The sequence below is a fragment of the Myripristis murdjan genome, chromosome 8 (genome assembly GCF_902150065.1).
Source record: "Myripristis murdjan chromosome 8, fMyrMur1.1, whole genome shotgun sequence".
NCBI lineage: Eukaryota > Metazoa > Chordata > Actinopteri > Holocentriformes > Holocentridae > Myripristis > Myripristis murdjan.
Window position 1 is genome coordinate 2220863 of NC_043987.1, and position 27426 is coordinate 2248288.

Sequence of the window (27426 nt, forward strand, 5' to 3'; positions counted from 1 at the left end):
ATTGACAAAGTGGGATGGTACTGAGTTCATTTAAAGGAAGGAAGAGGGAAGGGTGTTTGTGGTGTGAGTGCTTCACTGTTTGTCGAGTAAGTTCTTTCCCAGCAGCTGTAAAGCAGAGATGCACTGAGACCAGACTGGACTAGAAAAGATCCAAGAAGGGAAACATTGACCTCAAAACCAAACACAGTTATAAGTCTAGTATATTAAAGAACCATACCAGTAACTTTGAATGTTTGGCCAATTCACTCCTAACATATAATCAAATTGAAAACTAATGAATGAAGTGTATGGAAAGGATGGAAACCAGTGGTTGGGTAAAAGGTAGGAAAAATGATATATGAGTTCTAAAATACGAGTGCTTGCTTCGGGAAAAATAATAGCCGAAACATGTAGTATACGTCTATTATAAGGCCATTTTGTAGATATAAGGCTAAACATGCAAAGTCACTGGTACGGTCCTTTAATTGCCTGGAAATAAAACAGATGGAATTGACTATCATGAATACTTAAGTCTGTAAAAAGCATTTCACTTACCCTGATGTTGACTTATTCCATTGACACTGACACCTAGCTTTCATCTGACTCATTTATTGCCTGTAACTACTCCCTCCCTTCTTTATCTCATCTCCTTTTCTTCTCCACCAACCACTTTATCTACTGACAGTCTTGCTGAGCTCTCTTTCTAACCTTCATCGTTCATCATTTTTATCCACCTGTCTTTCTGTTTTGCTCCCATCTCATGATTTCTCATTACATACCTTTGGCCCTTTCATCATTCTCCTACTGCCACCTGTTTTTTATTACTTCCATTATCTTTCTTTATCTTGTCTCTACCCTCCCAACATGTTTTTCCACAGCCTTGTGCTCTGCTCTTCTCTTATTCCAGATCAAATTTGTGATCCGAGGCAGTAAAGAGGGGGGCACTTTGCGGGTACAGGAGAGGTTCATTGCTGGCTCTCTGGCAGGAGCCACAGCCCAAACCATCATCTACCCCATGGAGGTCAGTCAGCATATTTCTCTGTAGAGCTAGGACCTGATAAAAAGATATCAATGTCATGTCCTTGACTGTTCCTACACTGCAAATTTGAAATCGCCAATTTAACTCCCTCAGAGTTAAAATTAACACTGACCCAGTGTTTATATGGGAACCACTGGTTCAGAGTTAAATCAACACTTTTAATAGTGTTGAGATTATTAACACTATCACAGTGTTACTTAACAATTTCTGATGGTGTAAAATATTAACACCCAAATGGATATATTTGAATTAATTAGCACAACAGAGTTACTTTAAACACTCTAATAATGTAAAATATTGACACCAATATGGATAAGTTTACATTAATTAACACTAAATTAGTGTTACTTCAAACTCTTATAGTGTAACATTTTGACACCAATATGGATATATTTACATTAACTGACACTACAATAGTGTTACTTCACACTCTAATAGTGTAAAATTGTGACACCAGTGTAGATAAATTTTAATTTGCACTGCAGCAGTGTTACTTCACAAACCAAGTGTAAAATATTCACACCAGTTTATTTTAATCAACACTATGATGTTACTGACCAGTTATCTTATGACCAGTAACACTGATGTAAAATGTATACTTAACTAGTATTTACTGTGCTGTTGATACAGCATATGGACCACTGGTATTAACAGTTAAAATGTACATTAAATAATCACTCCAAAAATGACTGTATCAAAAATATTTATTTTCCATAAACAAGGAAAATTACAGATGAAAAATAATTACATAACTTAAATAATGCAACTGTGTGGCACAACAACAATTAGAATCTGCACCGTAAGACATTTGAATATCAAAGGGTTTATAGTATGTCAGGTCATCAGGTCTAACAACTGAAACATTATGCACCATGTCAGCAACATGAAAGGCATGGAAATGTTCAACAAATTCAACACAGATTCATCCACTTCGGTTCCCGAATCATCTTCCACACAAATCTTGTCCACAAGGATGGAGAACTTCCCTCTCGCTAAATGAGTTAAAATACCACATGGTTATTTGTTTAAATCCGAAAAAAAAAGTCCAGTCAGTTGAAATTACTGGTTAGTCATATATAAATCCGGACAATTACCTTCAGAAATGAATTCTTCATAATCAGCAGCTTGTAATTTGATCTTCAATCTTGCAATCTTCAGCGTGATCCTGCAGAAAAATTAAAATTTTTTTTTTGGACAGTCCTTCAGTCGTCATTTTTTTTTTAAAAATCCCCTATACAAAAATGTGAAACTTTCACTGCCTTGATTTATGTCTTCTTTTTCATAAAAATTTAATTTATTTGCATTTTAGTTAAAGGGTATTATCTAAGACATGAATTTGCAGATTAGTTTTGATTGATTACATTCATGTTCTTATTTGAACAATTAATCAGACATCATTGTAGAAACTTTTAACATTAAATTTTCACTCCAACTTCACTTACCTGAAGGCTGAGAACATATGTTGGGGCTTTTAAGGTCCTGCTGATTGCTAGTGCTACAAATTAAAATAGACAACATTAATTGCATAAGCAAAAGAGTGACATGTGTGTCAGTGTTATCTTAAGATTTGAATTAAAAGACATGAGTAATCATAGAAATTGTAGAAAATTGAATCAGACCGTAGTAACATTCTGATCCTCAGGCTACGTTTACACGTAGTCGGGTATTTTGAGAAACGAATATTTCCCTCCCTCCGTTTTCCAAAATAACATCGTGCACACGGCATCGTTTTCAAAAAAGTTTCCGTTTACATCAACCCGCATAAATACGCCGTTGAGCGCCATCATAACTACACCAAGCCTATGGGCGGTGGTGTAGAAAGAAGGAGAAAGCCATGCAAGCCAATCAGAAGCCAAACCAGACAGCAGTCTGCCCAGGTCGGACCCAAGTGATGCTGGCGGTGCCGCTGACTGGCTCTCTGTGTTGGAGGGAGGAGACTGACCTCTGAGCCCTCATTCATCTCTGCTCCTCTATATAAAAAAGCTGCTGTAATTGAAAATGTAAACATATGGACAGAAATGCGACTGCTACTGTGAATGCATCCATGATCATCACCATTATAGACATAATTTACGTATATCATGTCTATGATCACCATAGCCAAATGTAAACGTGCGCACTTTTGGCGCATAATGTGACGTCGGCTGCCTGAAACTCTGTATTTCTCCGTTTTTCTCAGTTTACATGCAAACGCGAAACAGGAGTTTTCCTAAATCTCCACTTTTGCCGGAGTTTTTAGAAAGAATCGTTTTCAGAGGCGAATTCGCCGTTCGCGTGTAAACGAAGGGCACAAACGAAGGGAAATGTCGCCGTTTTTAAAAATACCCGTGTACGTGTAAACGTAGCCTCAATAGAGCAGGGGTGGGCAACCATGTTCCATGGAGAGCTGAGAGGCTGCAGCTGATTTCACTGATTACCTCCCCTTCAAGCAGAGAGCAGGGACTAATCAGTGAAATCAGCTGGTGGAGTTTTTGGTTTGAAAGAAAACCTGCAGCCTCTCGGCTCTGTGGGTGTGAAAACCACACCCGCAGGTGTTGGATACTGTTAACTCTGTACTGTTACGTCCACACTGATATGTTTTCTCACTGGCACGGAGTTCATTGTATCAGAATCAACACCACAACCTCAACACTTCACTCTAAAATGGTCTAACACCAGGATTTTAACTCCAGTGATTTTGCTGTGTACTGAATAAGCCCATTCTGAAGAAGTTTCCAAGAGATTTCACAGTGTGAGCCTGTGGGCCTTCAGACAAATCTTAGAAAAAGTCCTAGATGTCCATAGCATCATGAAACTGCTATTTGACCTCACAGTCATTCAAACATGAGAAAAGTTTGCTTATTTAACTGTGTGATACAATAACATAGTCCCTCTACTTCTTTTGCCCCCTGCCACTGGGTAGGTGTTGAAGACTCGTCTTACCTTGAGGAAGACGGGACAGTACTCAGGTGTGGCTGATTGTGCCCGGCAAATCCTGAAGAAGGAGGGAGTTCGGGCTTTCTACAGGGGCTATGTGCCCAATACACTGGGTATCATCCCTTATGCCGGCATTGACTTGGCTGTATATGAGGTATGTGTATACTGCATGTACACAGGGCTCCAACTTGTCATGAAATTTCTGGAACGTGATAGAAATTTGAGAGGTATAGTCCAGACAGGGAATGTCAGCGACTTTGATAAGTTCTCTGGTTAAGTCAGGGAATATTATTGAATTTTACAAACAGTCATTGTAAAGGAATAAAAGAGTAGTAATACTTTACGCATCCAGGCAGAGAAATGACTTTGCCACAGATTATTACAGGAATAATTTAAGAAACTCAGACAAATATACCAGAATGTATTCACGTCCTCTGACCAATGCATACTGAGATAGGCTTCAGCCATTCATAACCCTGAAAGGGAATAAGTGGATATTGAAAATTGATGGATGGATGTATGTATGACAGAGGGATATTTTCCACACTCACTGGACTAGATGGTTTTCATTGACCACCTTTACAACTTGAATTGAATTGTAAAGGTTTTGAAAATGTTGTGGTTTCCTATTCTATGCACTTCAAATAAATGTTGTTTGGTTCTCCCTAACCTTAACTAACATAAAAGAGTGAGTGAGTCAACCTACCGCCAGTAGTTATTGTATTTGTTGTTCTAAACAGTTGGTGTCTGGTAGCTCTTACGGGCTAAATCCTCTGGTCCACAGAATCTGTGGACCAGAATCTGCTGACCGCTGTTGTAGCCAAGCGGGAGCCTGTGGCGCATCGATGCCAGGCTCAATACTGAAGCGACCGGATGAAATGATGGTCTCTACATCTGAGGATGATGACAGTTAATCTGTAAATAATAAGTTCCTAAAATAACAAACTTGTCCTTTAATTTCTCTCCTTGTCCTTTAAGACTCTGAAGAACGCCTGGCTCCAGAGGTACTGCGTCGGTTCAGCGGACCCAGGAGTTTTTGTCCTGCTGGGCTGCGGTACTGTCTCCAGCACCTGTGGGCAGCTGGCCTCCTATCCCCTTGCCCTCATCCGGACACGCATGCAGGCCCAGGGTGAGACATAGATTAAGTTATCTTCACCACAGAAAATTTATTTTATTTTTAATTTAGTTACTTAGACAATATTTGTCTAAGTAACTAAATATTTGTTATGTTAAATGTTAATATTTTAACATTTACTGTACATCAAGGCCATGATGGCAGCCCTCAATAAGCCGTTTTGAATCAAATCAAATTAAATTAAGGCTGCAAACAGTTCAAACTTAGATGTTTATTTCAGTGATATAATTTGGAACAAGGCTAGCCAAGCCTAACTGAAGCTGGACTGCTACTGCAGTTTGAATAACTGAAACGGAATAGCTTGTATTGTAAAAAGCAACTTAAATGTTTTTTAATACTCAACACTGCACTCCAGAGGGCCCTCAGCAACACACCTGCCAAGTTTGAAGTCAATTGGATTTATTGTCATGGAGACAATCGAGCCACAGACACAAATCTAGACACACAAGGATTTCTCCATTTATATCGTAGAAATAATTAACTTCCTTGTGGGAAAAGTGAATGGGGAAATTATTTCTCAATAGAACTCAATGTTTCAGTTCTATGATGACAACAATAATAGCAATTGATGTGCATTTGAAATGAGCCTCTTTAACATCTCTCTCTTCCCTTCCATTCCCTTCCCTTCAGCAACCATTGACGGCAATACTAATCTCACCATGGTGGGCCAGTTCAAACATATCATATCCCATGAAGGTGTACCAGGCCTCTACCGTGGCATTGCACCCAACTTCCTCAAAGTCATTCCTGCTGTCAGCATCTCCTATGTTGTCTACGAGCACATGAAGAAAGTCCTTGGGGTGGGCTCTTAGACCAAGACCAAAGAAAGAAATGAGTGTACAGAAAGAATGACGAGAAAGGTCCCTGAAAGGAAATGAGATGAGGTGAAGAAGCAAAGAAAGGACGATCGGCACCAAGAAGTTTCATCCTAGTTCTTCTGGTCACCCAGCTAATCCTGCTGCAATAACAGAGAGGGAGTTTGCCATTAGATTACATTCATTTGTGGAATGTGCAGAAGAAGACTGGGCATTGGTTCTCTTCATTCCCTATCTCATGTCCACCCAGAGTCATATTTGTGAAGAGTGTCTGTTTGTCTGTGAGTGTTGCCTTGAACCCATCAGAAGGGTATAGCCTGATATGTACAAGCCATGTCCCCTTGAACTTCAGTGGCATTTAACTTACGAGTGACACTCAAGCCATCGCTTCCTTTAAATGCAGAATCTATCCCCTAAAGATAATGTGATAATTAGCAGGCCACAATCACTTAAACTAAACCCACTTGTGACCAATAAATCCAAGAATGCCAAGTTGATACTTGCTGTGTACTGTTGACTATAGCAGGATGGCATCACTCTCCCAGTGAATGTTGAGACATGCATTCTCATCACCAAGTCGGCAACTGATGCATCCACAGTTGGAAAGTAACCTTCAGGGATTTTTATCACTCTTCTCTCCTTGGCAGTCATGTTTTGGAATTGTATTTTGGCTGTCATTGCATTTTTATGTCCAGTGTGTCAGGGTGGACACAAGAATGCATCACTCCAGAACACCTATTGAGAAAGACCCAAAATCTGTCAGGATTGGGGTTCACATCTGCGAGGTGTAGATAACTTGACATGTTTACTAGATGTTAAGAGAAGGATCATTTTTGTGTTAAATGTCAGTGGGAATATGCAGGATATACAAAAGTATAGGATATCGTACTGACGAAACAGTAAAACGACAATTCCTGTAGAAATATTTGCTTCGTCATCTTTGCCCATCTGCCATTTAATAAATTGCTTATATTCAAGGCAAAGGCTATGTTCTCATTGCAGTTGAACATGTCCCAGATTTTTCTACATATCTGATGTTTTCTAAATCAATGTGAAAAGCAAATAGCTGAGCAGTGTTAGATTTTTCTAGTTACCATCCAGACCACATGGAGATTGTGTTTCAAAATAGGATTCCGAGGCATGCGACTGACATTTGAGATTTGCATTTTAACAGTCAGATTGGAATATGTCAGCAGTGTGATGCCAATTACTAAATCATGCCACTTGGCTAAACTTGATGTAGCAATTTTAATATAGATTTTATATTGGTATGTTATACGGGTTACATTGTAAAAAAAGATATGAACAGGCACCCAAACATCAGATATGAGCAGTAATTTAAAAAGAAGGCCTGCAGTGTGAACATAGCCAAAGTGTCCAAAATTGCCAGCAGAATGCCAAATGATAGAGACACAACATGTCTGTCATTTAGCTTGGATTAATAGTGTTATTTATAACCACTTTTCTTTTACACTTGATATAAAAATGCACCTCCGCTATCCAGATGTTGCTCTTTCCTTTACAAAAAGCAAATTTATGCTGCCTGCATGAAGATTTTCCTCACAGTAAATGAAAAATCCTGTGTTGCAAGCATGATCTCACAGACTTTAGGGACACACTAATAGTGCATGCACTGCTTTTGAACTCCCTATGTCTCTTCAGTAGTGAGAATAAGTTGACTGCAGTCAACAGCATCCTCAGTAGTTCTCTGTATGTGAAGGCTTTAATAAGCTGGGTACATCATCCTACTACATAACCTAATCATTTTTAATGCAAAGAGAATGACAAAAACAAAAAAAAAGTAGACTATACATATGACTACACAATAGAGATTACTTACATGTTCATTTCCCCTAAATGTATGTGAAATGAACAGGGTTCCCAGTTGTCATGGAGGTTTTGAAATATCTGGAATATGCCAGAATGCATTTTCCACTTGTTTTATACATGATTATATTAGATGGTGCTTTTGAGGCCACCTGGAGTGGGAATTTCACTGTTAACAAACCAAGAATTAAGAATATTTTGAGCTCATGGAAGTGCACTGACTTAGATATAGAAAGTCATGGAAATTTACATCAGGACCACAGTGGGAATTCTAAATTAAATATTGTACATATACTGTTCTCTCTCAGTGGACTTTTCTAGACTTTTCTAGACTCTGACTTTGTATGCACTGAAGACATTTGTTTGTCTCGGGTCTGTCAGAGCTGCTGATCACTGCAAAGATCATCTATAACCCTCAGCATCTCAGTTCAAACTGTGGTCAATCAAAGAAAGTATGAAATGGTTTTGTTGTGGGGGTCTTCAGACATTAAATTAAATCATGAACATCAGTAATTCTTTGCACTATAGTGTTTGAAGTGAAACTGAAGATATTTAGTTTAGAGTGAACATTAGGTATTTGAACAGCAATACATTGACACTTTGGTTCTGTACTCTTAATTACTTGACTGTGAGATGACACAGCAGTGTGAGGTCAAAGCACACAGTTTTAAAGTTTAAAAAAAAAAAAAAAACGACAAACAAGTTCCCTGTTTTGCATGTTATTGACTATATTTTACATGTGTATTATATGATTTCTATCTTAATTCTTACAGAACTGCAGCAAAATGTGCACCCCCAAACAAACCCAGGCGAGTCTGAAATGAAAGAATCTCACACTTGCTTAGGAGTTTAGAGTCTGGACGGCTTTTGAGTCTACTTGTTGTGGCATTTCATATGATCAATGTGAATACTAAGGATGGATTCATCAGCAAAAATATTAGAATTATTACTTATTCTTATAAATAGTTTTTGTGATAGTGTTATATATTAGTATTATACTTGATCCATATTAGTAATGGTACTTTTCATTTTTTCACACTTTCACATAAATTCAATAAGGCCACGGTTAGCCAATCACATTGAGTCAATGAGACACCTGATTGAAGTCACTTGCAAGCCTCATGGTGTACTGTATATTATCACTTTCACGCCATAAAATAGAAATTGCTGTGAAAAGCAAAGGCATACTTTTTCTCTTAACTTGTTTTCCAGTCCAGTTAGACGACTAAGTTAGGTTTGAAAAGCATGCATGTGATAACACCCAGACTATGCAATTATAAGGACTACTTATGTTCATGATAGCAGTATCTTTCCCCCTAAATCAAACCTCTGAAAACTGCCATTTCACAAAGTAGTGAGATTACAGAGCCAAAGTAGCAATGACAAAAATAACTGCTGTCCTTATATTTTTGAAAACCCTTGTAAAAGTTTGGTTAATTTAGTTGAATATTAGACATTTTTAGCTTCGTCTCTAAACTGTAAATATTGCACAGGAAAAGAATGATGACTCAAAGAAATAGATTCAAGTGAGTGTGTCATGCATGCATCATGTATTATTTGGCGGCAGATGACTAGTTTGGACAGTTTGCCCTAAATATTCAATGCCATCTGCTTGTCTGACTTACACCAATTTTTCTAAACTTGTGGCACATTGAACTATTTTCTAAACCTTGTTCCCTGAATTGGAACACTGAGGCAAATACTTGAATCAGGAAAGCAGCAGAAATGGAGATTTCAAGAATTAGACGAGAGTTTCAGAGAATGAGGGCAGAGACAAAAATAATATAAGGAAAGAGGGGAATTAAATGGATTGAAGAGGTAACTGCAGATTCATAAAGGGTGCATGAACTTTTATCATGTTTAGATACACCAATGGGGTGTATGAAAACTTTATACTGTAGTTTTGTTAGTGCAGTTTTAAAGCATTATATGTTTGTCAAGGAGGTGGTCGTAAACTTCCATAGACTTTGAATGTCATTATTTGCAGAGTAGACAAAAAATATATTATCATCTGTAGTATATTGCTATGCTTATGAATGCCTACATCCTAAAGAGTATTTTTTTTAATTTCCCTCCCTTTCAAGCCTACTTGAAATGATGAATGCTTGTTGCCATTGAGGCCTTGCAAGCAGAACATATCTTAAGCATGAGTGCATGTTTTCCAAGCCTTGTAACAATGTACAAGCAGTCAGCTTTTATGTCTAAGGACTCTTGCCTTTAATATTGAGCTTTCAACCCAAATGACAGCTGCTCAGTATAGGTTTGACAAGGGCCACCAAGAGCGCTTTTCTAGTTTTGATAAACCATCATTGTCAGTTTAATGTGTATGTGCACTTTGCCTCATTTATGTTAAATAAATCCTTAATATTGCAAAAAAGAAAAGAGGGTTGTAATTGTGAAATGGCATCTAATGAGCAAATGTTTTCTTGTTTTACACAGCTTAGATAGTGCAGTTTCCATTCAACTATAGTGCATCTTGCTTGGTTACATTCAGACTATTGTCCAACTGTCCAAGTTAGATTTGGACTATAGTCCAACTGGCCTATAGTTTGATTGGCAGAGTTCCACTTGGACTGTAGTTCAACAGATCTATAGTCTAACTGGCCAAGTTACATTCAGACTGTAAGCCCAACTGGCCTACAGTCTGGCTAGCAGAGTTACATTTGGCCTATCATCCAACTGGCCACGTCAGATTAGTCTGACTGACAGAGTCACATTTGGATTATAGTACAATTGACCTATAGTCCAACTGGCCAAGCTACCTTTGGACTATAGTCCAACTGGCCTAGTTACAGTTTATATATGGTTATATTTTTTGCACATAGTCATATTCAAATGTATGACATATTTCGTTTGAATGAATGTAACATGGCTGATGCAGTCTATAACTTCATTACTGAGTTAGATCTAACAAGATTATTTAACATACTGCGATATTTAATAGATGACAGGCCATTTTTAATGTTCATTTCTTGTAATCCAGATGCATGAAGATTGCACACTGTGTTTCAGACTGGTCATTCTCAGCTTTGGTCATTTAATGTCCATCACCTAAGCCTGGTTGTTGCAATAGCAGGGAATTCATAGGACAGTGTGTCTTCTGGTATTACATTTTTTGCCCACTTCTGCTCCTAATGTGGATACATTAGTCACCAACTGGCAGTAAATGATATCTGTCTGCATTTTTGAAAGTCTGAAGGACTTTATTACCCAGAGACCACATAAGGTGATGTCAGTAAACTGTGCGGCAGTGGATGAATAAGATGACATTTTGTTCCTACAACCAGAAAGTGTTCAACATAATGTAGGGTCAGTACTTACACTAAATAACACAAGGACCTCTTCTGCTGATCATTTTGCTAAGTCAGTGTTTTTGGATGCGTCACTAAGGTTGTAAATGCTCTTTAGTTACAGATATACTTTTGAAATTGCTGCAAATAAAGGTATGTTTTCAGTCTATGCTTTGTCATTGTATTTGTCAGCATTACATTTGGTATTGTTTTGCATAAAACTTGGTTCATTAGTTAATTGCAACCAAGATCCTTGACCCATTGACACCAAATTTGTCTCGACACTCTTAAGACATGTGCAACATTTGGTGCAAACTGGCCATGGTTAAACATGGTGAGATTCCTCAGTGCTTGGACTCCCTATCCACCACTCACAACTATGCCTATTATTATTGTTGTTATCGTCATCATCATCATTAGTAGTAGTGTTGTTATTATTACTGTATATTGGAAGTGTGACTTGAGTCATGTTTTGAAATAGGCCATATGACAAGTCATAATAAGTTGAATATCAAATCATGTCAGCTTTGCACAAGGACCAAAGCTATGAGACACTATATGAGGACTGCTGGGATGACTTTATTATCACCCGTGAGAACCATAAACTATGTTTACTTGCCAAATACTGTGCTTCCACCACTAACAAGAGGAGTCATTCATTTTCCAGTGATGCAGATGCTTCTGAAGGCTGTGGAGAGTTGCTGACATCATGCCTCTAAGCTGACAGTGATTCACAGCAAAGAAAAACTCCTGTCTGAATCACCTGTTTGCTTAAAATTTCTTGCTGATTTGTAACTATCTGAACATGTGAACTGGATCAGATTGGTCCACAGTAACTGTGCTGCCTCCCACAACACACACACACACACACACACACACACAGGCACACAGGCACACACATGCTATGCTCGCTGACTGACACAGTCATAGCCCTTATACTCAAATCACATGACTGTCTCCCACCCACAAGTTCACAGTGCACATACACATTATATAGTACTGTACTTATCAGGACCCTACACTGATAACATTAATACTAATCCTAGCCTTAAAGGGATAGTGAATCCATTTTGCCAAGAAAAAAAAAAAAAAAAAAAAAAAAAAAAAAAAGATATTCCTTCCGCTCTTGGATTGTGTTATTTTGAAACTGGACCTTCTAGATTAATTTTAACAGATAGTAAAAATAACAGTCAAATATTTTTAATGTGTCCAATACATAAATAAATAAATAAATAAATAAATAAATAAATAAATAAATACATTATCCCTTTGTTTTTAGATACAGTACTTCACAGTATTAAGTCGGAAATGAAGATGATGATTATTATTTTGGATATCAAGAATAAATGCACTCGTTTATTTTTAATGAGTCAAATAAATCGATACATATTTAATTTCTTAATTCTGTCTTTATTTATATCATAAAAAATATCATAGCTGTAACGCACTTATAAGTAACGATAGTTTTTCTAGAAGATTTAACTGGGTATTTGTTTATAATAATAATAATAATAATAATAATAATAATAATAATAATAATTATTATTATTATTATTATTAGTGGTAGTAGTAGTAGTAGTAGTAGTAGTCGTTGTTGTTTTATTTTTCTGGAAAAGCAGTGCTGTGGCAGGGCGTGACGTCAGCGATGCCAGCGTGGAACGCACGTCGCGTGCTAGTCCAGGAAGTAAACTGTCAGCTGTGCGGAGCCGACAGGGAGACGAGGGGAACAGCGACTTTAGCCAGCAAAAAGCTGCTACCCGGCAACATTTACCATTCAACAGCGTTTTGTCGAGGCCGTCTGGAGGGAGAAGGCGGTGTTTTTCAAATCTTCCGCGTCACTCCCGACCACAGGCTTCCCGCAGCAGACACGGTCAGGCTGTCATTCAGGTGTGTGGAAGGTAAGGGCAGCTGGTGTACGAATAGCGACAGATAAGCTGTCAGTTGCTAGCAGTTCCTCCGTGTTGTCTTTTTGACAGCCAGCTACCAAACACAGCGCTCATTTGCTGTCATGTAGACTTGTTTTCTTCCAGTGTAAGAAGCCGTATGCTGATATTAAAGTGGTGTACTTACAAAATGACGGGGCGGCTGCTCCAGCTAAATCAATATTTTGTCACTGTTGAAAGACACCTGCTGACATTGCAGCCGTGCCAAGCAGAGAGCAGGCAGGAAGCATGCTAGTGTCCGGCTCCTGCACTCTCCCGACGCTCAGCTTCTCTTCCTCTTGGGAAGCTTGCTTGGGAAGGTTGGGAATGCTGCTGCCAAACTGATGCTTGAGCAGATTTCAATTATTGGTCAGTAACACATGAAAATACCTAAAGTAGCAGCGAGATAAGAGGAGGAAAGCACTGCAACAACAAAATCCCATTACTAACGAGAACTGATATTTGACTTTATAGTCCTGTAAACATAATGGATTCCATCTCAAGAGGTAGGAGTTACCCAGTAATCTAATTTTCTTGATGAAATAATTTTTACACTATTGTTGTATTACATTGCTGAGAGTATTAAGTTGTCAGGAAATGAAGTAGCTGAATTGATAATGCCATAATAATAATGACAATCAAAATTCAACTCAGTCTTTCAAAGTGTTAACAATTTGCCTCATTAGGACAAAGCCGGCAGTCCAGCAGTTCAGGTTATAAATGATGTTTTCCATGCAGTTGTCATACAAGTCTTTGCATTCCAGCTGTCCAAAGTAAACATACCAAGATGAGAAAGTGAAGTTGCCACACCTGTTTAATTGCTGCAGTTTGTCTTGTTTTGGGCTTTGAAGTGAAAACCGATTTAATCAAGCCTGTTTTGCTTGTGTTTGGATATAGCGAACAACAAAATCAAGGTAAAAAGGAAAGGCTGCAAATTGGAAAACAACCGTATGCACCTTTCATATCAAATGTTATAGCTGTGTAAAGATTTTGTTAATCACAGTGCCACATGCACAAAGCTGATCTGCCTTCTCTAATTAGGTCAGGTCTAATTAGGCCAGAAATCTCAACACCTGATGAAGGACTCATTAGGTCACTAGGTATGAGTCCTGATCACCAGCCCTGGCAACCCCCTCCCATAGATATGAATTCATTTTGTACTATGGGAAAGTCCAGATTGTAGGCCTACGTATTGTCAAAGATGAGAGTTTTGTTTTTTCACTCTTTTGTACTGGTTAGCAGGAACCATGTAAACTTTTGTCCTCCGCCCTCACTGTCTCAGGGTTATCACAGGAATAACATGCTCAGCTAGGGTAGTCACCGAGGAAAAACAGATACCATGACTAAATATGTGGGAATTTTTTTTTATTTTGGTCAAACTGGCTTTAGAGGAAAATCCAGTTGGACAAAAACCTGTTTCTTCACATTCTGGTTAAGGTATCCATTTTTTTTCGTGGCCATTGTGCCCATTCACAAAGAGAAGACCCTTGGGCTTTGTGCTAACTAGATAACCTTGGCCTTTTCTTTTGGACTTGACTTGCCCTGCCACTTTCAATTGCAACTGAGGTTGAAATGCTAGAGTCTGCTACCTGCCTGTAGCTACAACTTTTTTACTGAGCCGTTTTGAAACGGACTTCTCTACATTTTACCATTCTACATCAACATTATTTTGGTATTTTTGCGTGTCTGTATCCAAAATAACTGCCTTAATTCACTCAAAGACGGTTTAACGTCACATTATGAGCGTCGCTTTCCAAAACTAAAAAGGGCATAGAATCACTGAGTGCACATGGAGCATAGTTTTACTCAAATTACTGTTTATAACTGTATTTCTTCCTGTTATCAACATTCAGAAAGATCAGGTAACGTCTGCACTTCCTGTATCACTCTGCATCAGAGCAGCAGCCACCACAGAGACACAAGTAGATTGTTTGAGCTTAGTATTGTTTGTTTTCTTCATTGAACACATGAACACATGTTGTCAGACAAAAATACCAAACTTTCTCCAGAGTACTATAAGATAGCTGGAAGGTAATGTTGTGGCTAGCTTCTTCTTTTCTTCTGCTCTGCTCTATTGCACACATATCACATTTCAGAGAGCATAGACTGCACAAGACAATAGTTCTACCTTTCATTTATTAAAAAAAAAAAAATGGTAAAAGGTTTTTACGCCATTTCGTACTGTTCTGCTGTACACCATCAAACTCAAACTTTGTTTATTTAATAATTTGAGTCGATTAAGTTATTTTTAAGACTCTTAGCTGGGGGGAAGTCCAGCTCAATGGCAGGAGGCTAACAGTTAGCATTTGGAGCATCCAGCCAGTATCCAGCACTCAGTAACAATGAGAGGAAGATAGCACCACTACTGTCCTACAGAACAGCTGGGGGGAAGTGAACTAATGAATTATACAACAATATCAATTTTTTATAACGATTCAGCTATCTCTCTGGCATCATTGGGTATAAATATGAGTGCATGTATATTTATGCTGTATGTAAACATACGTGCTACTGTTGCTGCCTTTACAAATGCTGACTCTACTGACTGTAAACTTCTCTCCAACTTTGTCATCACACACACACACACACACACACACACACACACACACACAAATACACACCTTAGATGATGGTGGACTCCACATTGACTCAAGTGGGCAACAATCTGAGTGAAGCCATGAGGATCCTGGGGGATGGACAGAGGTAAGCTTTTACACTCTCAGCCTTCTTTTTGAAATGTTGACAATAATTAACAAATTGATTGGATCACAGTATAACATTGTATGTCGGTAGTGAAAATGATAAGATGATACAGATGACTTTCTGATTTATCTGCACAGCCTTTGCAGACAGGTAAACCAGTGGAAACCCTGTCTCTTTCTGCCTCATACTCCATCTCTCCCTGTTGGCTTTTATTTCACCTCTCCTTTCTCCAAACACTCCTGCTCTTGTTGTGCCTTCATGTGCTATCAGGTTTATTGGATATATGACTTTCCCACCAGGAAGTATCATTTTAGTGTCCCACACCCACCTCAAGTCAGGCTCTGAAAGTGGGACTTAGATGGTCTAAGAATTTGACAAATAGGGACATAGCAGCGCTAATCCATTTAATTATGCTTTATTACCTCCATGTTTGGTTTTATTTTTGACCAAAAAGCACTGAAGCATGCGCAAGTCAGGTATTTGGCTTACCAACTCAAAGTATAGGACATCTGACAGGCACATTAGGACAGCATTATGTAATCATCCTCATAACACTAAGTTTGAACAGCTTTGATTTTTGTTGTTTTATGTACCTAGAGAGCTGGAAGTAGGGACAGAAAAGCGGCGCTACAGCAGAACCAGCATCCCTGGACCCCTGCAGGGAGAGTAAGACACACACACACACACACACACACACACACACACACACAAACACACTTTATTGTTTGGACTTTAAGAGTTGTTCACATCCAATCCATGGCCCTGATTCCATGGGACAGCAGTATTTTCACACCCATTCAATTAAGAGCAGTTATTTGAAGCCTTGGAGGGTTTCCCCAGTTGGACCGAGGCCTTGCTGCAGGGAAGGTTTCTGGATATTTTTCCAAGCCAAGACTGGTTTTGGAGGGAGAATGTGATCAGAAACAACAGCAGCAAGTAAAATGTATTGTACATTATGGGCTAAAACATGAGCCTGCTATCCTGGAAACATATTTAAAGTACTTATCATTGAGATACTTTTTTTCACTGACTTTCTATGGTGCTAAGCACTGCTGTGGTGCTTTTGCTCAACCCTTCCCAGACACAGTATGTCCAGATCTATGATGTCTTCTTCTGTAGATTTTATTTTGATGAGGTTTTGGTTTCTGTGGGTGGCGCTGTTTTCTTTGTCCCTTCAGCCATAGTGGCTGTGGCTGTTCTACCCAGTTCTTCTTCTGTTCATTCAAAAAAAAAAAATAAAATATTTTATTTCCTGTGTACCAGAGAATTTTTCCCTGTGAAGATGTGACACCATGTGTTGAGAAGAGCAAACACAAAAGTTTTCACGAATTGGCTTTCAGCTGAGTCACTATTTTGTTTCATCCATGACGGACAGAGAATATCAAGAAGGGTCTTAAAATATTTTTGGAATTTGGGAAAATGTTTAACCTGTGTGGTTATGTTGTCAGAGTGTTTGACCCGGATAACATCCCCACATAGGTTAAATATGCATGGATAACTAATACCTGGATGGCTAGGAATCTCCACAGACATGTCGAAAAGCAAGTTTATTTTTTAATTTCCAAATAAATCATCATCTTAAATTAAGATGGAAGGTGATAATTTATTCAGATATTACTTCTATTTGGACATACTTGAGAGAAAGTGACGAGTGTTGGATGATGGTAGCAATTTAATGAGGACAATAGATCTTTTTTATCCTATTTAGAAGGAAAGATATGTGTAATATCTGGACTCTGTATTCAAAATGCTACCCGATAAACAAATTAGCAGAAAAGATAAATCATGATAAAGGTATTTGTTCTTAAGGGCAGAGAGGTCAAGCAGTTCAATTTACCAAGATTGATGCTCATTTTATTTTACCTTGCCATGGGAGCAAATCTCAGTCCAAACTGAACTTAAAAGTTGGCAGCCATGTTAGTAGGGACCTTTAGCTTGATGTGTGCAGGTGTGCTGTGAGTCTCAACACAAGTTGGATAATCCTTTTGTAATACATGAGAACAGTTATAGATAATAAATGATGAACATTAAGTCATTTCATTTTAAAAGGGATGTATAAAATAGTGGAAAAGCCCTAATCAAAGGTGTTTTCTGCCCCTCCTCTGCAGTGGCCAGGATGTTGCTAGTATACTGCAGTTAGTCCACAACCTCATTCATGAAGAGAAAGAGGAAGAGGAGGACAAGCCGAGCCAGCGGTAAGTGTCCCAACATTTTCTCAGCTGTTAGGTTACAGAGGATTACTTACTATAGACATAATCAGTCCAATTTCTGTCAAGGTAGGAAATGAATTTGACAACTATATATTGATGTTTAAAAAAGCTACACATAAGACTTTTGATATAATAAAGAAAGAATAGTAGTGTCAGTATCATTTTGGTAAGTAAGTGTTTTGGTGTGTTCAGCAGAATGCAGAATGTGGGTGAACAGGGTCACATGGCGTTGCTTGGCCACAGCCTGGCAGCCTACATCTCAGTGTTGGACAGAGACCGACTCCGGAAGTTGACCACTCGTATCCTGTCTGACACTACACTGTGGCTCTGCAGACTGTTCAGGTAGGCTCATAGCATATAATATTTAGCACAAAAGGAGATTAAAATCCTCTCCCTTTTTGTTTATTTTTTTTTTATTTTATTTATCCTCTATTTACCCAGGAAGTTCCCATTGAGATACAGTATCCCTTCTGCCAGGGAGTCCTGGTCAAGAAGGCAGCAAGAGTTATACAAAAACCATACATTTATACAAAACAAGAAAAAGAAAAAGTGCAGACTGATCTGTAATATCAAAGGCAACCCATAACAACATTCACAATCAAGGGGGGTCAGGGTCAGGGCTATCTGAAAGAGCAGGTTTCCTTTAAAATGCTGTTTAATATATTTTGGAATTTATTTAAATGGCATTGTGTTACCATATTTAAATTTGTTGTCTTGACTACATGATTTAAAGCTGAATCCAGAATTGCTCTTTTGCCAGTTTCCCTTCAAGTCTGTCAGTTCCATAAAAACTTTGGTTCTTTGATTCCTCCCACAGAGGTTTTACTTTTACATCGCATCACCAATCTGTATATAAAGCACAAATAATGATATATAACATTTGCATTAAATATATCTAGATCAAATCTAGATAAATTAGATTTATGCTTAGAACTGTGCCACATAAAGTCATTGTGCAGAAAAAGGTCATTTGAGTTAATTGATTGCGAATCAAAGGGATTGTTTTACAAATTCCAGGATGTGGATTCATAATCAGAGGCTACACTTTACAAAAATGGGATGGGGTGGCAGAAATGAAGTGGAAGACCTCTGCCAAGAAGTTGTTTACTTTGGAGGGGAGAATGAGAGCAGCATGACAAGTATAAATGCCAAGACTCATGGATGTGAATTGTGCTCCAGTTCATGCCTGTGTGCACACGAAATATGAACCTGCCATTGGCGCTGTGTTCCCTTTACAATGTGCTAACAGTAATATGTTGCTCAATACATCAAGCAGGTAAACACACCTATAGTGTGTTTGCTGTGGCTCGACTCAGTGAAATAGTTGATACTTGTGGATTGTGTCTTTAGTTCGGTCTGGTTTCACATTTGTTTGGATTTTTCACAAAAAAATCAAACAAAGTAAAAATGTATCAAAAAGCCATGTGGGAGCTATCAGGATCAAACAGATATTGCTAGATTGAAAGATGGAGAAATGAGATGTTTACTTTGGGGATGCCCCTGGAAGATGTGAGACAGAAAGAAAGAGTGCAGTACAGACTTGGTGGCCATCGGGGGTAGTACTGAGCTTTTGCTAAACAGAGTAGCTTAAATGGCGATCAATGGGGCTAAATGCTATAAAATGATCATTACATTTAATTCCAAATATTTTACAGTCACTTGACTATTACTGTCACTGTGACATGGCCAAATGTTTATAATGAAGAAGTCAGCTGATGAAAAATGATGTCAGTTCTACTAGCATTGAGGCTATGTGCTGTTGACGGGTTGCATAATCTGAGGGGGAAAAAGCACATTCTTAACCAGTATCTGGTCATTTTCACCAGTTCACAAACAAGTTAGGATGCTTTAGAGAGTTGATTCAATGGGCAGGTCTAACTGACCGCTCTTCATTTGACTCTCTTTAGCTCAGTTTTACTCTTATCACTCTCAAATTCAGGTATGAGAATGGTTCAGCCTACTTCCATGAGGATGACAGGGAGGGTTTGGTGAAAGTGTGCCGGCTTGTGATCAATGACCGCTACGAGGACTATGCCTCTGAGGGATACACTGTTCTGAGCTCCATGCAGCCTGTCATCTACCAGAGTGCCTCCTGTAGGCCGGGTCTGGGACAGCACCTCTGCAGCCAGGTAGGAGTGGTGGAACTGCTGGACACACACCATATAGATGATGTACATTAAAAACAAAGAGGCTCAGGCCTTTGCCAACAGGGCTTCTAGACTTTGGAAGAGCTTTTCTGAGTGATCTAGGCTGTTTAAATCAGTTTCATCTTTCTCCTTAAATGAGACGGCTATATAAGACTTGAAGTATTGTTAAGGTTTTACACATAGTCATCGCATGGGAGTACAGTTCCTATGCAGGATTTTATTTTATCATATACATTGTCACAGATTTTTAAAAATTTTGATTTTAATGACAGTCTCTTTTTTTACTTAGCTTGGTCTGCCCCTCTCCAGTTTGTGTACAGTCCCATGTAACACTGTCTTTGGATCCCAGCATCAAATGGTAGGAAATTAAAAACTTAGTTTTTTTTTTTTTTTTTCATCTTTGTATCGGATTATTTCAGTCATGAATACCTTAAATGGACTGTGACTAACAGCCTGATTGTCAATATCAGGATGTGGCCTTGTTGGACAAATTAATTAAAGAAGATGTGGAAGCTGGGAAGCTTCCTTTGCTGTTGATAGCCAATGCAGGTCAGTGGGAAACTGAAAAAAAAAGAAAAAATATATATGCTTCTTTCGTGAAAGTATCTGAATCTGTATTTTTTTCCTCCCAGGTACCCCTGGCGCAGGCCACACAGACAAGTTGGGTCGTCTGAAGGAGCTGTGTGATCAGTACAAAATGTGGCTTCATGTGGAAGGGTAGGCCATCTTATACTAACTATAGTAAATGTTCAGAAAGTTGCTACATGTAGCATTTTAGTCATCTATAAATCATCCAATTAATTCTGATATTCTTGGTGCAATTCCCATAAACAACAAACAGTAATGTTAGTGTTCCTCTAAATTAAGACTACATTTCTTATGAACCCTCTTGCATCTTGTCTGCCCTCCCCTACCTAAAGAAAATGAACATATTGGAAGTGACTTCAGCAGCTTTTCACTTCTGAAAAAGTGTGACTGCAGCGTCATAGCTTTTTCAGACAAAGTCTGAAAAATGTAGACTTGAAAATTAACTGTCTGGTAATACACGTCTTGTTTGTTTTGTTAATTATGCTAATCTGTAAGAATTAATGTGGTTCTTAATTATTTATTAATGTTAAAATGATAGACATTCATTTTTAAAAAGCAAATATCCTAAATGTTTCTGGTTATTGTGATATTTTATCAGTTATATAATAATGGCGTTATCATTTTTTTTTTAAATGCCTCCTTTAGGGTCAACCTGGCAACCCTGGTACTGGGTCAAGTCTCCTCCTCTTTAATGGTAATCAAACATTAAAATAATCTTATCATTCCTGACATTCTTGACTCTACGCAGATCCTGACTAGCTGGCAGCATGCCAGTGTGCATTTTGAGAACTATTTATAAATTCTGACATTAGTGTATGACATAGTTATTATCTTAAACTTACACAGAAGAAGCCTCAATCCAGAGATTTTTGACCCAGAGTTTAAAAATTAAAGCACAGAAAAATTATGGAGCAGTAACGATTTATACTTTCCCATCATCACTCACCCTAAGAAAGGTAGCGTACACTGAGATCAAACTGACACCTAGATATGAGGTAGTATTTGTCTTTTACAGTGAATAACCTCAATTTCCAAAATTGGTGCAGTTGTCATTAAAAGAATGCATGAAGTTGTGGGAACCCACTGACAGCCAGTATGGAAATGGCACTGGAAAAACTCATTCAGAAGTCTTGTCGATTTCTTTAGCCTGGTTGATGTCGACTGTGGACAGGTTCCATTCATTTGGCAGTATCCGCTCAAATGCCTCTCAGTTTGCTATGGTCACACCGTCCACTTCTGAGCTATCCCTTCCCATGATCTGTCCTGTCCCAGCACCCTATTATTATGGAAGCAAGATATTTCGGAAATGTCATTTCATGTTGTCTTTAATTTGTGACTTATCTTGTGTGTGTGCATTCATGCATGTTTTTGTTTCCCATACTAGGCAGCCACCAAGAGTGACAGTATGACTTTGACACCAGGCCCATGGCTGGGACTGCCTGCTGTAACTGCTGTCACCCTCTACAGACATGAAGATCCAGCACTGGTAGGGCCATAGCACAGACTTGCACTATAGATTACATTACATCAGTCTTGAAATAATACACTGACTTCCTGCTAATACTTATGTAAACACTGTGTTGAGTATTAGAAAATGTGGAAGAACAGGACATCTTACTGCTACAAGTCAAAAGCATTCACATATTAGAATAGTTGGTGTGTACATATTTAAAATCACTTTTATTCATGAATTTAGTGTATTAAAGCTAACATTTCTTGCTTTATGTGTTGCTTAAATATAACTGATTAATTTGATAGTCATTATCTTGGATTGCTGACATCAGTGGATTCATTGCTGTGTTTGTTGACAAGAGGGAGATATTGGAGCCTTCAAAAAATCCACATATCCTGCTTGAAATTATAGTTAGGAGGCTGACCTGAACGGTTTTCCCTGCCCACAACTCATATAGAGATAGAGCGTAATTAAATATATGTGTATGTTGTTGGCTCAAATTGCAGGCATGCATAGTGAAAAACATCCTTATTTTTGTTAGTATAGTAAAATTCTGTCCCAGTGATTGTGTATTGCTAGTGCTGGAATCACTACTTGTTAGCCACTCAACTTCACTCACTTCTTCTGCTGACTCAAGTGTCAAACTGACAGCTAGTTTTGATGTGATGACTGGTGGAAGCCAAGGAGGTACCTTCATGCAATGCAAGGTCAATGGAGAGATGAATAGCAGCAACACCCTACTTTACTTTGTTATTTTTGCTTTGTAGTGGAAGAGTTGAAGAGTTTGTTGAGCAAAAAATTGCTATGTAGTAGATAAATATGAATGGTGACATTAAACTGATATATTTTACGGTATAAGATCAAAAGGAGAACTTTGTTTATCAAGGTCCTTGCTTGTCCTCTTTCTGTTCATTGAATTTAGTAGTTTACTACAGGGTATGTTAAATTCTTCATGGCCAGTCTCTTTGTCTGTCTCTCTGACTTGCCCCTGTTTTGCTCTCTTGTTGTCTCTCTCTTGCTGTTTTCTGCTTTAGTCTCTGGCAGCAGGTCTGACCTCCAGCCAACCGGTGGAGAAGCTGCGAGCCCTTCCTCTCTGGCTCTCCCTGCAGTACCTTGGCCACAATGGCATCGTTCACAAGATCAGACATGCCACCGCTCTGGTGAGCGATCTTAACACACCGCAGCAGTACACTTTAATAAAAACTATCTGGCATGGACACTGTCAGGTCCAGGCTCACTAGGTTTGTGGAGGGTAGGACACGCTATATCAACACAGTGACCAAATCAGAAACTCTTTCTATTTGCGAAATATGAGTGCAAAGCTGCCTTCAAGCACTCGGCCATGTGCCTACAGCTGAAGCTACCTACTCTTGCACTTGGTTGGGTTATTTGCTCTTATATAGGTTGCCCTTATAGCAGGCTTGATTATTAATTAGTTAATGAGTAAGGCAAGAACTACGCTCTTGCCTTAAGCAACTGAGATGACAACATGCACAAATCAGCCCTGTGTCCCAGTTTTAGTCAGTGTGGATCTGACAATGACAGTATCAGACGTGGGATGTACAGTACCATAGAAACACATGACGCATATTGTACATGCTAAATTTTAGAATTAATTAAAATAAGATCAGAAGTTGAAGTTGCTATGCAAGTGTCAGATGGAGATGGAGACAGTGAAATAAAGTTATGTTGCATTGTTGGATATGTAAAACAGCCACTTCACCTTGTTCACTTTCTCATGTTTTCCCTAGAGCCAGCAGCTATTGGAGAAGCTGAAAACGCTGGCCTCCATCAGAACATCGGTAGGTAATCTTTGACCAGCCTTCTAGAATATAATGCTCAACACATTTAACATTGAACTGGAGATTTGGTCAAGCTTTAAATGACTCAGTTCTCCTTTGTTTCTGATCTCATGCTTTACATGATTTTGGAGATTTGATAATAATTATATTGCTGTCAAATCAACAAATACATTACAAAGCTAAACAATAATTGTGACTAAACCCATATGGAACAGCGAATGAAGGTGGTTTTACCAGTTATTGAATCACATATACTTTTTTCTTTTAAATCAAAAGAAGTAAAATAAATTGAACTATTCATTTATCTCCCCCAAACAAGACATGCAAGCTCAAGTCGGACTGTCACTGTCTGATCACATTAGTTCAGTAAATCTTTCTTTAGTTCAGTCATTTACCTGCAGGAGAGTAGATCCATCAGCAGTTGTTATGTGCGGTCCCATCCCAGGAGGCTCTCGGGCTTCCGACTCCCAGCTTTTGGTGTGACAGACTTCCTTTAGGCACAAGCCTCCATCTTCTCTCAGCTCATAGAATGAGTTTTATAGGAGCTTTTCAATTTGGACTATAGTAATGTTTTTAATTAGTGTTCATTTGGCTTGGCTTGGTCTTCTAGCTGGTCCACTTAAAAAATGAACAATGATAGCTCAAGATAGTAAAACATTAAAGCTGTCATGATAAATACTGCAGCCGAATAAGCTGTACTTTCTGTCATCCATAACTGAAAACATCCCCACACATCTGGACATACACAGCCAAATACTGAACTACACAAAGTTGTAGCTTACATCTCGTGGGTCCAGTTATCTTGGCAAGCTAAAGGCTGTCACAGCAAGATTGTCAGAAGGTGTTGATATTAAGTGTTGATTCGTGAAAAAGTTGTCAGGTAGTCTTTAAATGTGAAAAGAATCATTCAATATTGCAACATTCTCCATCACTGTGATTTAAACATTAGGTACGCAGCGAGGAGGAAGTAATGGCACTTGACTGCCCAGCTATGGGTGCACTGTAGGGACAAAAAAATGCAATTGATACAATTTAAAAAAACAAAAAAAAACAAAAAAAAAAAACATAATGTGCCAAAAGGTAATTGCATGTTATTAAGACATGAAGGATGACAGCCCTATAGTTGACACATTATGTAATGACAATATAAATACAGTCACACCTTTTGATAAGATGCTGTCAAGTACTTCATTGTTATTCTGCTGTTTCTGTCACACCTGCAGTTGCTTATGTTTTTATGTTTGGTGAGACAATTTGCAGTAGCACGCATAACAGATCAGATCCCACAACATATACTGGAATTTAATACTACCATAAAATGTGTGAAAAAAATGACCTGCACTTGAAATAAAGACAAACCTCATTTCTGTTTGTAGGATGTGCTTGAAACAGAGATCCCTCTCCTTGAGGCTTTGACCATGGTAAAATGAGAATTGTGCTGATACTGACCCAGCCTGAGGGCTACCAACTAATGGCTTGTTCACTGTCATCAGCCCGGGGCTGATGCTGCACACATACATTGATTGATATATCATTCAGAGTCCAGTGAAGTGATGAGACTTCACCTTATTTGAGTAGTTGTGATTAGTAGCATTTTGCAGGACCTGGACTGACAGCTAAATGCAGTGAACAATCACAGAGCTCGGGATCAAGGTGTTGTCACACGGTGGTACTCAAACTCTCTTCAGGTTCCATGATAGTGCCTTTGTAAAGTTGGAATGAATCTGAATTAGAAATTTTGCATCCAGTACACCTGTGCTAGACAATATAGCTATTTAGTTTCACCTAATGGTAAATACTCACATACTAAATACTAGTACATTGGTAGTTTTAATAAGTGCTTTCTGCTTTTTTACTTTTTTACAGTCCTTTTTAACTTGACTTCAGTTATGAGTTATATATTCTAAAATAGTATTTGCTGCAAAGACAATGATATTTGAGTGTTAAAGGAGTTTTCAGTACCACTGTGCTAGTAAGGTGTGTCTTTGTGTGTAGCTGTAGTTATAGTCAGTGTGGGTTGCCTTGGTTCCAGGGCATGGTGTCGCGGATCCCGCCCATCTCCGGGGCTTCGCTACGGGACGTTCTGGGCTCTCTCATACTCTCTATTGTAGGTGGGACCAAGCCTTTGCCTGTCTCCCTCACTACCTGCTTCTTTTCTTTTCCCTCTCTTGCTTTTCTTTGTTATGTTCACTCCTGACCATTTTCCTTCACCCACATAAGCTCAACGGCTATTTGAGACCTGATCCCCACAGGTCACATCATGGGTCCCCATTGGCTGATGGACTGTTCACTTCTTCCTAACTGTTTAGGATGTGGACCACTCAGGCATGTTGTTTGAGGTACTTCAGAGAATACCTCTGTTCCCACACTTTTTTTTTTTTTTTAAGATGGGAATGGAGGAGTTGTGAATAATTCATGAATGTGTGACATGCTGTTGTATCCCATTGCAACCCTGCTTTTAAAGGGGTAAAACATGTCATTGTAAGTACTGTACCAGTTCACAAGTGATGTCTCTTGAAAACCCATCAATCAAAACACCAACAAACCATAATAATTCATGTTAAGGTTTAAAGAGGCATTAAATCATCTAGGACTTGTATTGGTTACCAGTTGGGATTGCAGCAACATTGGTAGAACTTCTCTCATCTCAAGTTTATTGTTAAGCCTGTTCCACTCCCCCTCACCCCTGTGGTCCTTTTAGCTGCAGTGGTCTGCAGTTGAGACAAACACTCTTGACCATAGCCCATAAAAATTAGCAAGCTACCTGGGAGCAGTTTTCTGTGGTCATTACCATGGCAGAAGAGTAACGTCATTGATGAGAAGTGGAGGTGTGCATTAGAATCCACAGTCCTTCCAGACCATAGTTCCTTTAACCAATGATCTTCCTACTTTTTTCATTTCAACCTTTTGACTTTTGAAATATTTTTTGTCTGCTTTTGTTAGCGACTTTGTGACAGAGTGCCAGACTGTGCTACCTGGAAAGTAATCCTCAATGTCAGATTATAATAATACCATAGGTCATATTAAGTAAAAACTGGCTGAATGTTTTTTTCTATTGACAGCTACCTTCTTTGAGCCTATTGAAGAGACTGCTTGTCAGTGACACAGCAGTTTTGGTGCCTTTGAATGCTATATATCTTATATCATTGAGCCCTATGTTTTATTACAGGTTGTGTTTATTACACTCACTACTGTACACTTTATAATGCTAAGGGATTATTATGGATTACATTAGGTTGTTTGTGTGTTACAAGTTCTGTTTGAAACAAGCAAAGGCTCTTTCACTGTTAAGGTGTTTTTACAGCTATTTTGGTCTGTCATGTGGGTTTTTGGCACCAACTTGGGAGGTTGGTTTTACTATTTTATGCTGTGCATGCACCATAAACTCCCTGTTTATAAGCCTTTAGCCCTGCCATGGATTCTGTCTATCATCTCTCAGTGCTATATGACAGCATTTGTTTGAGGTACTAGACAATTTGCTCTTTGAACTGCTCTTGCTTAGATGGCACTTGTCCTGGTTTTTATGCCAGCCAAGAGACTGAGTGATGTGCATGCTCTGTCTATTCAGCCTCTATGCTTCTGATTTGTTCTGAGCCTCTA

The 27426-nt window shown here is 38.7% G+C and overlaps 2 protein-coding genes across 6 annotated transcripts in view; both read left to right on the forward strand.

Annotated features, from left to right (window-relative positions):
• The window catches only part of slc25a23b (solute carrier family 25 member 23b), a 31307-nt gene extending 20139 nt beyond the window's left edge, over positions 1-11168 (forward strand). The window contains exons 7-10 of the mRNA XM_030058867.1: positions 887-1000; positions 3921-4088; positions 4913-5063; positions 5700-11168. Coding sequence (XP_029914727.1) covers positions 887-1000; positions 3921-4088; positions 4913-5063; positions 5700-5881 — 615 coding nt within the window. The 3' untranslated portion in view covers positions 5882-11168. The remainder of the gene's footprint in view (positions 1-886; positions 1001-3920; positions 4089-4912; positions 5064-5699) is intronic.
• A 1499-nt stretch (positions 11169-12667) lies between these two features.
• Positions 12668-27426, forward strand: part of pdxdc1 (pyridoxal-dependent decarboxylase domain containing 1) — a 37012-nt gene continuing 22253 nt past the window's right edge. Inside the window, exons 1-14 of one of the 5 annotated variants that reach the window (XM_030058846.1) lie at positions 12668-12899; positions 15550-15626; positions 16224-16292; positions 17735-17821; positions 18029-18178; positions 19776-19965; positions 20273-20341; positions 20454-20532; positions 20616-20700; positions 21217-21265; positions 21956-22057; positions 23059-23184; positions 23776-23826; positions 25203-25247. In XM_030058846.1, the coding sequence (XP_029914706.1) occupies positions 15550-15626; positions 16224-16292; positions 17735-17821; positions 18029-18178; positions 19776-19965; positions 20273-20341; positions 20454-20532; positions 20616-20700; positions 21217-21265; positions 21956-22057; positions 23059-23184; positions 23776-23826; positions 25203-25247 (1179 nt within the window). In that variant the 5' untranslated portion in view covers positions 12668-12899. The remainder of the gene's footprint in view (positions 12900-15549; positions 15627-16223; positions 16293-17734; positions 17822-18028; positions 18179-19775; positions 19966-20272; positions 20342-20453; positions 20533-20615; positions 20701-21216; positions 21266-21955; positions 22058-23058; positions 23185-23775; positions 23827-25202; positions 25248-27426) is intronic. The other 4 variants (XM_030058848.1, XM_030058847.1, XM_030058849.1 and 1 more) reach the window with 4 other exon arrangements.